Consider the following 15,336-nt stretch of genomic DNA (forward strand, 5'->3'; position numbering starts at 1 on the left):
TTTCCCTTCAGCAAAGTTAGTGAGGTTACAAGAATTAAAACTACTGTTTTTGGGTTGAATTTTTCCAGTACAGTTTTATTGTTTGATAAATAATCAGAAAGTTATCAATTTATTACTTAAAATATCTCTTAATTATGTATGTTTGTCATAGCAAATAGTTGCAGTAAGTTTAGTCTATTTAAAACAATAATTGGATAGTATTGATAACATCTATTTGTCTGCATGAATATGGTATAAAGGTAAGAGCAGAAATACAGTCAAAAGAGGTGAAGGAAGAAGGAGAAAAGCAGACAGAAGTGAAAGAAGATACAAAGTCTTCTCAAACAATATCAAGCAAATCTACTGGGAAGGATGCCAAAGACACCAAAAAATCTCCCAAATCACCTACTAAAACGAAAGGTATTTGAAATACTGACTTTGTTATAGGACTGCTTGAAATTACTGAAATGTATATATAACAGTCATATGGAAAGGGATAACCTATGACATTTAATTTGCATTTAATTTCTTCCTTGAAATGTTAAATGTGATATAAAAACATGAAAAACTGATGGTGATAAAGGAATGCAGAAGCCATTGAATGACTGTTGTTTAGTTATTTGTGATATTGTTGCTATTTTCTAAGAATGAATAGTCAAAATGGAACTTTGAAAGTTGATATGAAGTCTTTCATGCATAATCTCATGCAACATTCAAAAACAACTTTGATAAAATAATACTTTTATAAGATCTGTGCATAGCTATGTAGGTTAACACATGATTCGCTTCAGAAGGAACAGCTATCACTTAGAATAAGCTTGTTTATGTGCAAGTTGTTATAAACTGGAAAATTTTAAGGTCAGAGGATATATTTTGACTCACAGCAGAGGCATTCGTATTCAGCAATGATATTCCATTCAGAAATACATTTTAGAGTGTTGTTTTAAAATTTTTAATTTTTAAAACAAATGAATATGTTGGAGTGGTCTTATGCAGTCTTAGAACGTCTTGCAAATGTAGATGAGATTTGAAGAAATCTGCCTGTTACATTAACATAAGACGTCTTATAGAAGTAACCTTGTATTTCTATGCTCATGAAGGATCATACTAAGTAAGATGGAAGGTAACATTTCAAAAATGTCTTATGAGTGCCTGTATGCAGACACAAATTTACCAGCAAAGCTCAAAGATCTTGAGGGAGAATTTTTTTGCAGGACCTCGCTCCACTGCATCTGCAGCTGAAGACAGTCCAGTTCCGTTAACGGCTGAAGAACTGAAGAAACAAAAACTGATACTTAAAATACAGCAAGAATATTTTGCTGCCCTGAAACATGAAGGTATGTTTCTATTTGGTGGTGATCGTTCTTCCTAATTTAGGTACTGTGACAGTCAAGTTTCTGCAGTGTGGAAGGTCAAATACTAATTAAAACAAAGTTGAACACTGAATTTGCTTATTTTCAAGATTGATAATAATATATGGATTCTGGTACTCTTCTCTTATTCTTCCTTTCTAAGGCTTTTAATGCCTTTCAGTGCCTGTTTCATGTCTCTGTCAATACGTTACGTAAGTTGTCTTTTCATCCACTTGGTATTTTTTTCTTCTTTGATGTTGTAACTTTTACTCATTTTCTGTATTAGTATCTCACTGAGAGACTCTCAGTTCTTCCCATTGTGAATTTTGAAATTCTCAAAGTTTTAAAAAATTAATGTGAATACTCAGCATAATTTTGGTAGAGATTAGAAAAGATTTTTTTATCACGAGTAACTTATATAATGAATTAGAATGTTTTCTTTAAAATTTATCTGTAACATTATATACTCACATCCTTAAGCTTCTAGATCTGATTGCTGCGCAGCATTTTGTTTGATGTCATATATGCTTAAACATCCCCTGAAGCTCTGCATTACTTTTATCATTGTGATTCTGCATTACTTTTTACCTTGTGAATTCTAATGCTTATAGAACACATACATTTATAGAACACATGGTGCAATTAGGATGATTCTGAGAATTTAGTCATTCAAAATTCTGAGAACCTAAAAAAATATTTTGCTGCCTAAATACAGATTATTATGTTAAACTTCAGATGCTTAAAACTGTTTTCTTCAAAATTTTATAAATAGTAATTGCTTGTAATCATAATAATATTTTAACAGAGAAAGCTACAAAAACTCGACTCAAACTTATAAAAGCAAAAGCTTTAGCATATGTTGAAGAGTTGACAATGAAAGCAGAAGAAGCTTATAAAGATATGGAAAAGTGGCTTGGAGAAAGGTTCCTAGCAGAAATGTCCAGGTAATGTAAATCCAGTTTTGAACAAGAATATACTTTTTTAAATTAAGGGACAGTAAAGATGTTTATATAGAAACAAATAATATGCAAAACGTGTGCAGAAGATAATGATTTCATTTCATGTGCTAGAATTTAATTTTAACTTAAATAGCTGAATAGTAATGATGTGTTTCCTGGATGATTAGCAGGTTCTGCTGACTATACTAGAGGTATTACCAATTCTTCTGTTTTTCCAGACTACAGATTTAGCAGATCTATGAGCATCAGCAGGCACTGGATATTCTGTTTGTTAACAGTACCATCATTTCAGTGGGTTCTGACACTGGGTTGTGGGTCGATTTTTTTTGTTTTTTTTTTTTTTTTTTTTTTCCCTGTGCTATACATATGCTACCTGCTGTTGTTACCACCATGTGTAACATTTATCAAAAATATTTCAAGGTTCATTGAAATAAATAATCCTAACCTTGGCTATTTTTCTGTCCTAGTAATTAAAATATGCTTGGGGCCACTATATGACCCTTAAGTCTATATCTATATCATTGAAGTATGTCATTCTCCATGAAAGGTATCACTTAGTCTTTTGGAAAATGTTTTTGGTGTTTTTGGCTTGTACTAACTTTTAAACCATACTTGGAACAGTGCTAGATGGTAGACTGCAGGGCAGGCCCAAGACACAAAACAGGAATGTAAGATGTGAAAGCTCTAACAGGCAGTCGCTCAAAGTGGCTGAGCTGTATGTGCTCGCTTGATCTGTTGGCTTTCCTGACAACAATGGCACCCAAAGACATACACAGAGAGAACACCTGTTGGACGGTCTGAGTATGCCATTACATTTCAAACCGGTGTCCATATGCCCCAACAGAATGCTACCCTGGAAAGTGCTCTATCCAGGATTTATTTATTGGCACAGCAGAGAGCAAGACATTGAGATAGACTAAAGGAAGATTACAAATGGAACATGTATGTGCTGTCCCTATGAAATTTAATGCTAAAAAGATGCATCCTTTCATGTTTTTTCTATTAGGTCTCTTCTGTGGCAACCATTTGCCTAAGTTTCTTACCAGTCTTGAAACTACTTGCAGCCAGAGGAGGAATACACATGATAATGATTTTGCTGAGTACTGAATTCACAAAGAATTTATAATTCTTGCTTCAGAGCACAAACACACTAAAAATTGAATCTGTTATTAGGATACTCTATGAAAAATAATTGTTTTCTGCACTTATATTTTTGCAGTGTTGAAAAGCTGATTGAGGTAGGACGACACCATATTGAAAGCTCTAGCAAAATCCAGTATGAAATGAATTTAGAAGAAACAGATTTCTTCATCAGCAGTGATGTAAAAGTGATTCCTGATCCTGTTCCTCCACCACAAGTTCCACTAATAGAGACTTCTGAAAGTAGTACTCTAACTATTTCGCAACTTAACACATTTCATAAACATTTTCTACAAGTGGCACCTAAAGGTAAAATAAAAATTTCTTTTTCACTTCTGAAAAGCTGCCAGCTATGTAACTAAAATTTAAAGTAACTGCCAGGAGGTGCCGGACATTAGTCACCTATATTGTTAAAGATCATATCACAGTAAATGATTGTGCTAAGTTTAAAAGGAAAGCCCCTGTGTAGAATAGTAAAACGTGACATACCAGACCACTTGAAGTCTTCTAGTATCTTCGTTATGGGCTTTTTTATATTTTCAAGACTATGTTGTTAATATTCTTAATAGATTGGATATCAAGAAAACTCTTTACTGAAAGCATTGTTAAGCACTGGAATAGGCTCCCTGGGGATGTGGTTGAGTCACCATCCCTGGATGTGTTTAAAAACCATTTGGATGCGGTGTTCAGGGACATGATTTAGTGGAGGGTTGTTACAGTTAGGGTATTATGGTTAGGTTGTGGTTGGACACAATGATCTTTAAGGTCTTTTCCAACCTGAGCAATTCTGTGATTCTATGATTCCCTTAACACGTATCTCTGTATACAGTATGTTTTTCTAGGAATCTTACGTATCTTACCTTGTAAATACAAGTCTTTAACTCATTTACTGATTCAGAGCTCAGGGAACAACTGAGTGGTATTATTTTAAAACATGCTGTTGAAGAAGCCAGTATTTTTATGAAACTGTTACATAGGGTCTATTATAGCTGGTAACCATTATATTCTCCAAGTCAGTTTGTGTCAGTTGTCTGGAGGGATTTGCAAATATTAGCCCATATGTATCTTTTCCTTTGCAAGTATATTGTTTGCCTACTCTCTAATTATGGGAACTTTAGGCTTAGGACAATTAAAAATACTTTCTATCAAAAATTAATACTAAAGTATAAATATTATAAAATGATAATAATTAAGGCAGTTTTAAACTGAGATGGCAAGTAGTTAAGCACGTAAGTGGTTTCATTGTTACCAGTGTTCCATATTATAATTATAACTTTTTTAGAAGACTGTGAAACAGAGTATGTAAACCTGTACTTACAGTTTTGAATCCAAGTCTTTCAATATAACAAGACCACAGAGGTACAGTGAAGTTGAATTTAATCCTTCATTTCATGTATATTATAGTGAAATTCCATAATATTGAACAAATATTCAAACGAACAAATTTTTAGCAGGAAATTGTTTAGAGTTTTCCTTTAGAGAAACAGTTATCATTCTGTTTATAGTATGGGAGTGTGTGCATAAGCATTTCAACATCCACTGCAGAGCCTGCATAGAAGGCAATGTTGTACATGTAATGCCATGTGAAGCTAAAAGTTTGTACGCTTGCAATTTTTAGATAGTATCATAGAGGTAAAACACAGTGTAAAAGATATCAATTTGGACATGTCGTTCTCCTTAAGAGAGTCCTTCTGTTTTTACATAATTTATTCATTAATTAAAATATTTAATACTATTTTTTTTCTAATACGATCTATAAGATTCTTAACGTTTTCAAGACACAGAACAAGAGTTTTTATTGTGCATTTGCAATAGCTAGCAAAAATACAAATGAAATCTTTCTACAAAATTGTATTTTTCATGTTATATTCACTAAAACAATGAAACAATGAAACAAAACAAACTTTTTATTGTGGATTAGTTTGAAAGGTAAGACTTAATTTTTTTGAGATTAAGTTTATTAGAAGTTCCAAAATCTAGAAGCTCAGATAATGATTTTATTGCTAGTAGGCTATATCATTCATACCAAGAATCCCAGATTTCCTAAGGCAACCAGACCTCTTCAGTACCAAGACACCACCTGAAGAGTTAAATCATTCCTCCCTTAGAAAATTGGGAAAATTTCTTTCCATTCTATTGTCTCCCCTTGTTTAATACAATGCCCGACAGAAAATTCATGCTTCTTTAGTCATTAGTCTCCTATCAAACAAAACAGGGAATACAATGAAGCATCCTGCACACTGGCAGTGAAGCTGTTAGACAGCAGCTACGTGCCCAAGTAAAACAAAGGGCAAAAAGGAAAGATTATTAGGTTAGGAGAACTAAACATGCAACCAGTTTCCTCACAGGATATTTGGTAAATGTCAATCTTTTCAAATATTTATAATAAATGGACAATTAAAAGAAAAATGGAATTACCAACGTAATTTAAAATTATTAGGTATTAACAAAGGAAATATTGTAAAAATTTTGAAGAGTTTTGTGTTCCCTAGGAATTTAAAGTATTTAAGAGCTGCTGATACATCACAGACATCTTTCTTCTATCCTGCACGTTTGGTTCTCCATGGAGGCATATTACTCACCATTCTAAGCGCTGATGGACAAAAAATGTGACCTCTGCTGGACCTTCATACCTACTGAGATGGCTTTTCATTTCATAAGGAAATATTTAAACATTTTCTTTTCTTATTAAGAGTGGTGTTGCTGCAATTCAGGGTGACTCAGCAGTATTTGTTAATCTCGCTAACTCCTTTGATCATTTTATTAGCAGTGCTTTAATATCTTGCCTTACAAATGTGCTCCTGTGGCAGGTCTGAAATGGAGCTGCTAACAGAATTTTTTTTTTCTTTCTTCTACAGTCTCTTTGCATGTGTTCTGTTATAATGAGCAAAATTAAACTAACCATTAGATATCATCTCCTCAGATTCTCTCTAGCACTACATTCTTCATGTGACATCTACTGTCATTGCAATTAGCATGCATCTGAAATTTCTGAAGATTATTCTAAAGGTGCTTAATAGAATCCAATTTTGGTAATGTTTTGCATTACCAAATAGTTCAAAATAGATTCTATCCCAGGCTTTTTTCTTCAATTTATAACTGAATTACATAAATGAATTTTAAAGTGTATTTTTTTTCACAGCAATGATCTTTGTGAGCAATTCCATTCTGGAATGATTCTGGAACAGATTATTTGTCTGTAACAATCTTCAGTCAATCTTCAGGAACTTTATATCCCATATCCAAAAATTGCCTAAAATGCCTTTTTAAAATCTGAAATGGTCTGCTAAGATGTGAATAGTAATTTTTACCAATCTGATTCCAGATTTATCAATCATAGAAGATAGTCGATGACCAAACTGAACCAATTTTTTTCTTTTTTTTTTCTATTTTTTCAATTTTTTTCTAATTTTCTAATTCTAATTTTCTAAATGAAACATTTTGTTTTAGGTTTACTGTGTGAAAAATTTGGAATGGATAAGCATATCATATGTAATTAGTTCTGTTATTTTTGTTGCCTTTCAAAGAATTGCTCATAATAGAGATGTATCTGAACTGCATGTTTCTAAGATATATATATATAATATTATGACACTTCAGGATGCTTATAATATAATGGGAACATACAGTTCTCAAAAAATCTACAGTGCTTACATGAAAATTTGCCCCTTGTAAAATAAAAAAGATTGAGGTACAAAAAGTCTTTTTCATAAGACCTTTGAAAGCACTCACATTGACTTTTCTTTCTACGATTGTCTTAATGTAAATGTTAACTGCCTCTTAGTTATTTGTTATTAAATGTTATTTGTACCTCTTGAGGTACAAACAACAACAAGGAGGATGGAGGGTTGTTACTATGTCACTTCCTCAATGCTTAACTTTTGTTTTTTTCCCAGTAAATATATTTCAAATTTTATTGCTTCAATTCTGCTTGGAATTGGTCCAAGTTATGTGACTGCCTTCTTTTCAAAGTCATGACAATATTGCAACTACGTATTAAAAGAATTATTAAATTACCTGCAAAAAGTAGGAGATCCATGAGCTCCAGACAGAAAATTTTCAAAAATGTCAGACTTATGATGTGTCACTACAAAATATGAGAATGCCCATCTTAATAACAGTTTGGAAAAACAATGTTGAGAAAAACCTCAGTGCTTTGAGTTGGTCTCAATTTTCAGAACAAAATGTGAAACTCATGCAGTTCCTCTTTCTCAAAGCAGTAGTAAAGTTCTTCTGCTGGTATATATACTTTAAGAACATCAGATCATTTAAATATGCATCTTATTCATTCTGTGACAGATATTTGATTATGTATGTTTGCAGTTGCTCCAAGTAAATTTTTCTCTTAACATCAGTCATAGTGGGTATATTAAGAGGTTTGTTACCTCAGTATTATCTTCTAAAGACGTTTTTCCTGAAAGACAATTCTGAATTCCATTCCCTGACAATTTTTCTCTATTTCAGAAATGGTTTTGATGCTGCTGCATTTTACTGGTGGCAAATTCTGAGATATCTCTGGTAGTCAATAAGTAAATAAATAAATCTGTAATCAAAGCTGACGATTTCTTAGACAGGTCTTGGGAGCTGTCCAAGTGATGTCAGAGATCTTGTTTTCACTTGTTTCTTTTTATGACCTTTTAGGTCACAGTCTATTCCCAAATTAAAAAATTAAATATGGAATGAAAATAAAAAGTAAAATTGATCATTTATTACATCAAAACCATTTTATATCTAGTTGTTTTTTTTTTTTTCTGAATTATAGCCATAAGAGCACTGAAGCAATTTAAAGGCAGGAGTAATTCTTCTAGCAAGAGAGAAGTTGATGACAGAGGGAAGGAAAAGAAAGATTTGGAACATCCAAGAATAAGGAAGAATCGCCGGTTTCCAAAAATATGGCTAACAAAATACTCCTGGTTAAAATATGATGACGAAAGGGGAATAATGTTCTGTGCATTATGTCGCAAGCATAATGTGGACCTGGGGGAAAGCATTCATAATTTTTGTTCTGGCACTGATGACTTCAAACTGGAATTTATAAATACACACCAGAACAGTGAAGCTCATGCCTGGGCTACCTGCATGGAAGCTGCCAGTACTGCTTCACCAAATACAGTTTCTGCTGAGCAGACATTGAAGAGTATGAACTCCATAACAATAGGAAGAGTAGAAAGCACTTTTAGAACATGCCATGCAATTGCTAAATCTGTTCAGCCCTTTACAGACCTGGACTGGATTTATAAATCAGATGATGTGAAAGGAACAGATATTGGTTCTCTATTCAGAAATTATAAGTCAGCAAGAATGTTTAAACATTTTATGGCTGAAGCAGAAAGAAGAGCTCTAAAAGAGGAACTGGAGAATTGTAAATTCTTTTCTCTTATTAGTGATGAATTCACAGATAGTATATCCAAATCAGCTGCAGTTGTCTATGTGCACTTTGCAAATGAAGGAAAAGTTCACTGCCAGATTGTTGGGGTTCAATCTGTTCAAAAAAATGATGCTTCAACTATAAAAAGTGCAATTGAGGAAACATTTCAAATAAATCTTCAGCTTAGCTTGGCAAGCCTAGACTGGTCAAGAAAATTAGTTGGATTTGGAAGCGAGGAGACAGATGTAATGACTGGTCAAAATAATGGGGTAGCTAATCTCATGAGGGAAATTCAACCTTGTGTGCAGTCTGTGCATTGTTTTGCTCACCGACTAAGGCTGGCATACAAGGGAGCACTGGAAAACATTCAGCTATACAGCTTAACCAATGGCTTGAGAAGTATGTACTACTTTTATCATAGCTCAACTCTAAATAAGAAGAATCTCAAAGCTATATATGAAGCCATCAAGTTACATCCAGCTATTCCATCTTGCACTGGGGGCTCCCAGTGGTTTTCTCGCCTACAGACAGCTCTACAAATTCTCCTTAAAGGTCATCCTGCATTTGTTCTACATCTGGATAAGGTAACTGATTTAAAAATTGAAAGTCACTTTCAGAAAAATTAATTGCTGTGGTTAACGTTGGTCCACCTACCTGACACATTCTATTTCTGTATTGATTTCCAGACTAAAGGAGATTCAAGGTCCTCAAATAGGCAGAAAGTCAAAGGACTATTGTATCTCCTTCTGAAAATGGAGATAGTCAAGTTTTCCCATTTCTTATTGGATGTCATCAATGTCCTCAACATTCTGTTACATATTACTATGGATCACAATTCCTCCATTGCAGATATATTTGCAACTATGCAGTCAACTGTGGAAACACTCCAAATGTATCAAGCAAGGTCTGACATCTCTAACAATGAAATCATAATCTTAAAATATAGCAGAAGAGTATTATATATTGTTTTGTACTTTGTATCTTTCAGAGCTGGTCCAATGGAACGCTTAATGAAGGCCATTCAACATTTTCATGGTCACCAGCTTGTTGGAAATGGAAATATTTCAGCAGTACGAACCAAAGTACCAAGTAATGTGGTGAAGAGGTTAAGTGATTGTTTCTGTGATGCTAATCAAGGTGTCTTGAAAGCAACTCTTATTGGAAGTTTTAATCTATGGCCTGACAAAATGAAACAAGGTATAGAACTATGATAATGGCTTGCTGAAGAAGTGCCCATTCAACTTTTTTTTTTTTTTTTTTAAACAACTCATATATTGTTTTCCCTCAGTTATAGTATTTGGTGAAAAGGAAGTATCTGTCTTGAGTAAACATTATGAAGCCATACTAGAAGCTGCTAGTGTGAAGATCAGTGAAGTTGAAATTGAATGGAGCATGTTGAAATTAGAGCTATATAACAGGTAATAAGGGTCTTGCTGTAGTGCCTGTTTTTTGACTTACATAAAAGGACTGTGGAAATACATTCAGCAGTAGGCATAATTCTATAATTTTTACTATGCTTTATAGATTTCAGAACATCCAGACCTTGACATGGGATTCGGTGAATGCACATTATTCAAAGAAGTATCCCAGTATCCTGGCATTGGTAGATCTGATCCTAACTCTGCCAGCAAGCTCAGCTGAAATAGACCAAGGCTCTGGAAAAGAAAGTCATCATGATGCATCTGCACTCTAAACTGATGTCTGAAAGTGTGACAATGGATCTTATGACAATCCAGATGAATTCTCCAGATATCAAAAAATTTGACCCCCAACAAGCTATTCATTTGTGGAATACTACTTGGCAGAAAAATAGTACGCTTAAGGCAGATGATATGATGATAAATAAAAGATCAGTTTGCTTCTCTGAGTTTAATTTGGAGAATCAGGGTGGAAGTGATTAGATGATTTCCTTCAAAATCATTCTTGTAACATCTATGGACACTTTACCAACATATCTTGCAAGATTAATGAGTGTTAAATCTCTATCTTTTCCATAATGTACTACAATTTTTAAAAATAACTTTTCTTTCTATGCACTGTTGAATCACTGGTAGCTGTTTATACTTGCCCTTCTTTTCTAGATTTCTTACAAATCTGAAGGTAATGAATAAAAAATATGCAGTACCTGTGACCATGTCTACAGGTGAGCAGAGGGATGAGTCTTAGCTACCTGATTCTTTGTTGTATTTAATCCAAGCCATTGATACATTATACCCACTTAATTCAACCCTTATCTTTAATAGTTCAAGAAGCTTTATTCATTCTGAAAACCATGAGTTTCTTTTGATAAATTTGTGGGAAATCAGTGCATGATTATTGTCAAATGATTGCTTGGCATCCTTAGCCTCTGAGTTAAGAGTAATGAATTCTCTCTAATGTATTTATATGTAATTCTCTCTAATGTATTACTACTTCTAAATCTCTTATGGATAAAGTTTAACATGACATTTCAAGTTTCTTGTCAGACTTCTCCTTCAGAAGACCTAACTACATAGTAGGGAGTACTATAATGTAAAGACTTCCTGTGTCGTTCTCTAGTCCATTGCTGGTAATTGCATAAATCAGACTTCCCATAACACATACTCTTGCAACCAGGATATGACTAGTGTACTTCACAGCTTAAATCATTTCTTTTTCAAGTAAAAATGTTTCAGTGAGGACTGCAATAAGAATACTGTATCTTTCTAACATTGGAGTTGAGGATGATTGTTGTTCAGAGAATTTTCTGGTGTCATAATTTGCTACTATCTTCATGTTCTAAATGAAACTTTCTGCTAAGTTCCAGTCATTGAAAAGCATCCCAGCAGAATATATTTAAAGAAAACTAGTAAGAAATTGTTAAAGGCTTTTCTTAGTTATTCCAAAACTGATGAAGATGAGCTAAAAATAATTTGGGGTAAACAAATATGAAGTCATTGACCTTTAAGTCAGTCCTTTTCGAAGCTGAGATTAACGTTCTGCTTTTGATATAAGAAGTCTAGTAATTGCAGAAGGTGTGCTACTTATATATAACTTTTCTATTTTTGCTAATGTGTTCATGCTACTTCTAGGTCTAAGTAGTTGTGTATGTCAGAAACAGAATATGTTTGAATGCATACCTCATTAAGATATATTAGTCCACACAAGTAGAATTAACTTACAGTTTACTGAACAAGAGATTAGTACTGTGTATGATATGGTAGATTATAAAAGATCACTGAAATATGTGCATTTGTGATTTCTCAGATAACAAAAATGTTCCTTTATATTTTATCTAATAAGCAACAGGATATATATTATAAGGAGCACCTTATTAGATGTACTGCACAGCTGTTTCTAAGGATTTTGTCTTTTAAGTTTTATAACGCCAGATTTTTCCCTTTGAAGTTTCAAGTGAGAAAGTTCTAGGTATGATGAGATTGGAAAATGTTTGGAAATATTACTTAGAAAGTCCAAGAGCAGAAGATGGAATCTGAAGTAACAAATAAAAGTAAATTTTATATCTATAAGACTGAAGACACTTTGCGATGCATGAGTGCAGCATCACAATTTTTGGTGTTAGGATTGAAGATCTCCCCCTGTAAATGAAATGTTAGTATCATAAAAAGTAGTTGGAAAGAGATATTGAAAGACTTGCAGTGAAACAGGACCAAGACTGAAAATCTGTAGTCAATATTAGCCTCTCTTTCTTTCTTGATAGGCTTGTTAAAATAGTCCATTCTTTCCTTTAATAACTATCTGAAATATTTTTGCTGAAAAGTGATCTGCTATCATCCTTCCTGATTTTACCTACAGAAGAGTTTATTACTGTGTTCTTTGTAATACTTTGTTTCAATTGAATAACAACTGTTATTTTCTCATGGCCTTCCTTTTCTAGATGAAAATAGCAGAAGTATTTTAGTATTATCTCTCAGGTCATTTTTCTAACTCTGTGATGATTCTTGCTTAGTCTTCATACTTCCTTTGGATCTTCAGATTCCAAGATTGTCTGTCAACAGAAATCTTAAGACTACAAAGAATATTTCAAATTTCTTCCCATATACTTTTTGGTGATATTGTAATCAACTAAAATCCCTAAGTCCTTTCTACAGACCTGTTACTTTGGCAGTATGATTCCCTCTGACATTTATGCAGGGCATTATTTCAGTGCAGTGTAGGGCTGCATTAACAGAGGAGTAGCCAGCAGGGAGAGGGAGGTGATTGTAGCCCTATACTCGGCTCTTGTGAGGCCCCATCTGGAGTACTGCATCCAGGCCTGGGGACCCCAGTACAGGAAGGACGTGGAGCTCTTGGAACGGATCCAGAGGAGGGCCAGTAAGATGATCAGAGGGCTGGAACACCTCTCCTGTGAGGAGAGATTGAGGGAACTGGGCTTGTTTGACTTGGAGAATCTCTTCTTCAAAAGAAGGCTTCACCAAGGCTTTGAGAAAACCTTATTGTGGCCTTCCAGTACTTGAAGGGAGTGTATAAACAGGGGAATGTCTGTTTACGAGGGTGGATAGTGATAGGAAAAGGGGTTTTAAAAGGGGTTTAAAAAGGTTTTAAACTGAGACGGGAGGTTTAGGTTGGATATTAGGAGGAAGTTTTTCACCCAGAGGGTGGTGACACACTGGAACAGGTTGCCCAAGGAGGTTGTGGATGCCCCATCCCTGGGGGCATTCAAGGCCAGGCTGGATGTGGCTCTGGGCAGCCTGGTCTAGTGGTTGGTGACCCTGCACATAGCAGGGGGGTTGAAACTTGATAATCATTGCCTTTCAGTGACCTTTCAGTGACATTTTCAACCCAGGCCATTCTATGATTTTATGATTCTATGATTCTGTGATTAACATTTATTCTAATTGGATAGTGTTCTTTTCATCCCAGGCTTTACTTCCAGTTTGTAAAGTTCATTTTGAATTCTAATTCTGTACTTCAAAGTACTGGATGTCTTTTCAAGATTGGTTTTATCTGCAGTATAATAAAGACAGTAATTTTTGCAGTCTGTTTCCTCAGAGCACTTTGATTTGTTTCTGGTTGTATTTAACTACTGGTCTTCCCAAATCTCTTCAGTTTTTCTAAAACTTACTGAATACTAATTCCTCTTCCATAATGTTTTCTATCCTTTCTTGTTAAGAACATCTACATATTGAATAAGTTTTTTTTTCTATTTAGTCTCTTGTGTCATTCATCAAAGAACTGTTGTTCTTCCCTTTTGGAATTTATGGAAAGATACTGTAAAGAGCATACATGTTTTGAGACTGTTATTGTTAAATGGACAAAGAAGATTCTGGGAATTGTTTTCTTATTCTACCCTGAGGACATTATTTCCTCCTACCACTTGCAGAGCCCCATTTTGGGATGTCAGTCTTCTTTTCTCAGTACCATCTGTGCAGCTACCCACTCACATCGCACCATGACTGTAAAGCAACTCTGTGGCATTAGCAACCCATGAGGAAAACTGACTAATTGTCTTTTGTCTTGTAATATAATCTGATATTTTAAAACAGTTCTGTCCTGTATAATATAGAAATAAATACATTAAATCTAGAGTTAATATTGAAGACTGAATTGAATGCACTTATTTGAAAATTTTTTTAATATGCTTATGGTGGATCTCTTCTCTCAGCCTGAACCTTCCTTGTTCTCCCTAAGTATGTCATGATGAGGTATTACCTGACACTATATTTGAAATTTTTGAACTATTATACCCATTTAAGGACACTTTGGGATTTTCCCACATCAGGAGATTTCATAAGGAGGTAATTTAAGAAACTATTGTACAACAAACACATCAGCAATTCTGTAAGTAGCAAATAGCAAGTAACTCATACTTACCACAGAAAAGGAAAAATGATCAGATACTACAGATCACCTAAAAGGTGAACTCACTGATTTGCCACAAGCTTGCATCAACTAAGGTTAAAGTTACCTGTGTATTATGTCCTAACATGTTCTACAGTATAATATAAACAGTGATTAATGTTTTAATTTGTTAGTTTTCTTATTTCTTAGATACATTTCTGAAAATGTTTAGTTATCTAGAGTACAGCCAACTGCTGGGGGGTGGGGGAAATGGGAAAGGGCGGTGAGTGCACTCATCCAACGGTTGTAGTCCCAAAACAGCAATGGCCATCAAGATGATGAAGAAGAACTGGGGCCTTCTCAGGAATCCATTTATGTCTGCTAGGTTTGCAAATGCACTGTGACCAGTCATAAACAAGCAAGCTCACACTAGCAAGTTTGTCAAAAATAAGTTTTGTAGCCAAAACATTCTTGCAGGAAGGGTAGGCTGGTTTGTCAGCGAAGCAGGACTAACCTGTGAGAGGACCGGATATCATACTTTCTGATGCCAGACTTTGACTGATCGTCATGGTGATGTCCTTGCACTGGAAGTGTTTAAGACATACCAAACACACCCCAGGAAGTCAGAAAGTGCTTTCTGTTGATCCTGTACGAGTTACTGGTCACCTTAAATATGCAAATCAACAATCCACTGTGTTTCAGTAAATGACCTATATCACATGATTTTAAAAAGGTCTTCTTTCTCAAAATAGGTAACTCACAAACTTTCAGAAGGTGA

The 15,336-nt window shown here is 34.4% G+C and overlaps 1 protein-coding gene across 10 annotated transcripts in view; it reads left to right on the top strand.

Moving 5' to 3' along the window:
• Positions 1-14,317, top strand: part of SPEF2 (sperm flagellar 2) — a 51,376-nt gene extending 37,059 nt beyond the window's left edge. For 8 of the 10 annotated variants that reach the window (XM_040656520.2, XM_046905978.1, XM_046905979.1 and 5 more), the window contains 9 exons: positions 240-399; positions 1,194-1,316; positions 2,137-2,275; positions 3,510-3,739; positions 8,193-9,382; positions 9,485-9,702; positions 9,787-9,995; positions 10,087-10,216; positions 10,323-14,317. In XM_040656520.2, the coding sequence (XP_040512454.1) occupies positions 240-399; positions 1,194-1,316; positions 2,137-2,275; positions 3,510-3,739; positions 8,193-9,382; positions 9,485-9,702; positions 9,787-9,995; positions 10,087-10,216; positions 10,323-10,491 (2,568 nt within the window). In that variant the 3' untranslated portion in view covers positions 10,492-14,317. Of the gene's footprint in view, positions 1-239; positions 400-1,193; positions 1,317-2,136; positions 2,276-3,509; positions 3,740-5,922; positions 8,151-8,192; positions 9,383-9,484; positions 9,703-9,786; positions 9,996-10,086; positions 10,217-10,322 lie in introns of those variants that run through there. The other 2 variants (XR_005843251.2, XM_025144817.3) reach the window with 2 other exon arrangements.
• The last annotated feature ends 1,019 nt before the right edge of the window (positions 14,318-15,336 follow it).

Source organism: Gallus gallus, chromosome Z, assembly GCF_016699485.2.
Source record: "Gallus gallus isolate bGalGal1 chromosome Z, bGalGal1.mat.broiler.GRCg7b, whole genome shotgun sequence".
Classification (NCBI taxonomy): Eukaryota; Metazoa; Chordata; class Aves; order Galliformes; family Phasianidae; genus Gallus; species Gallus gallus.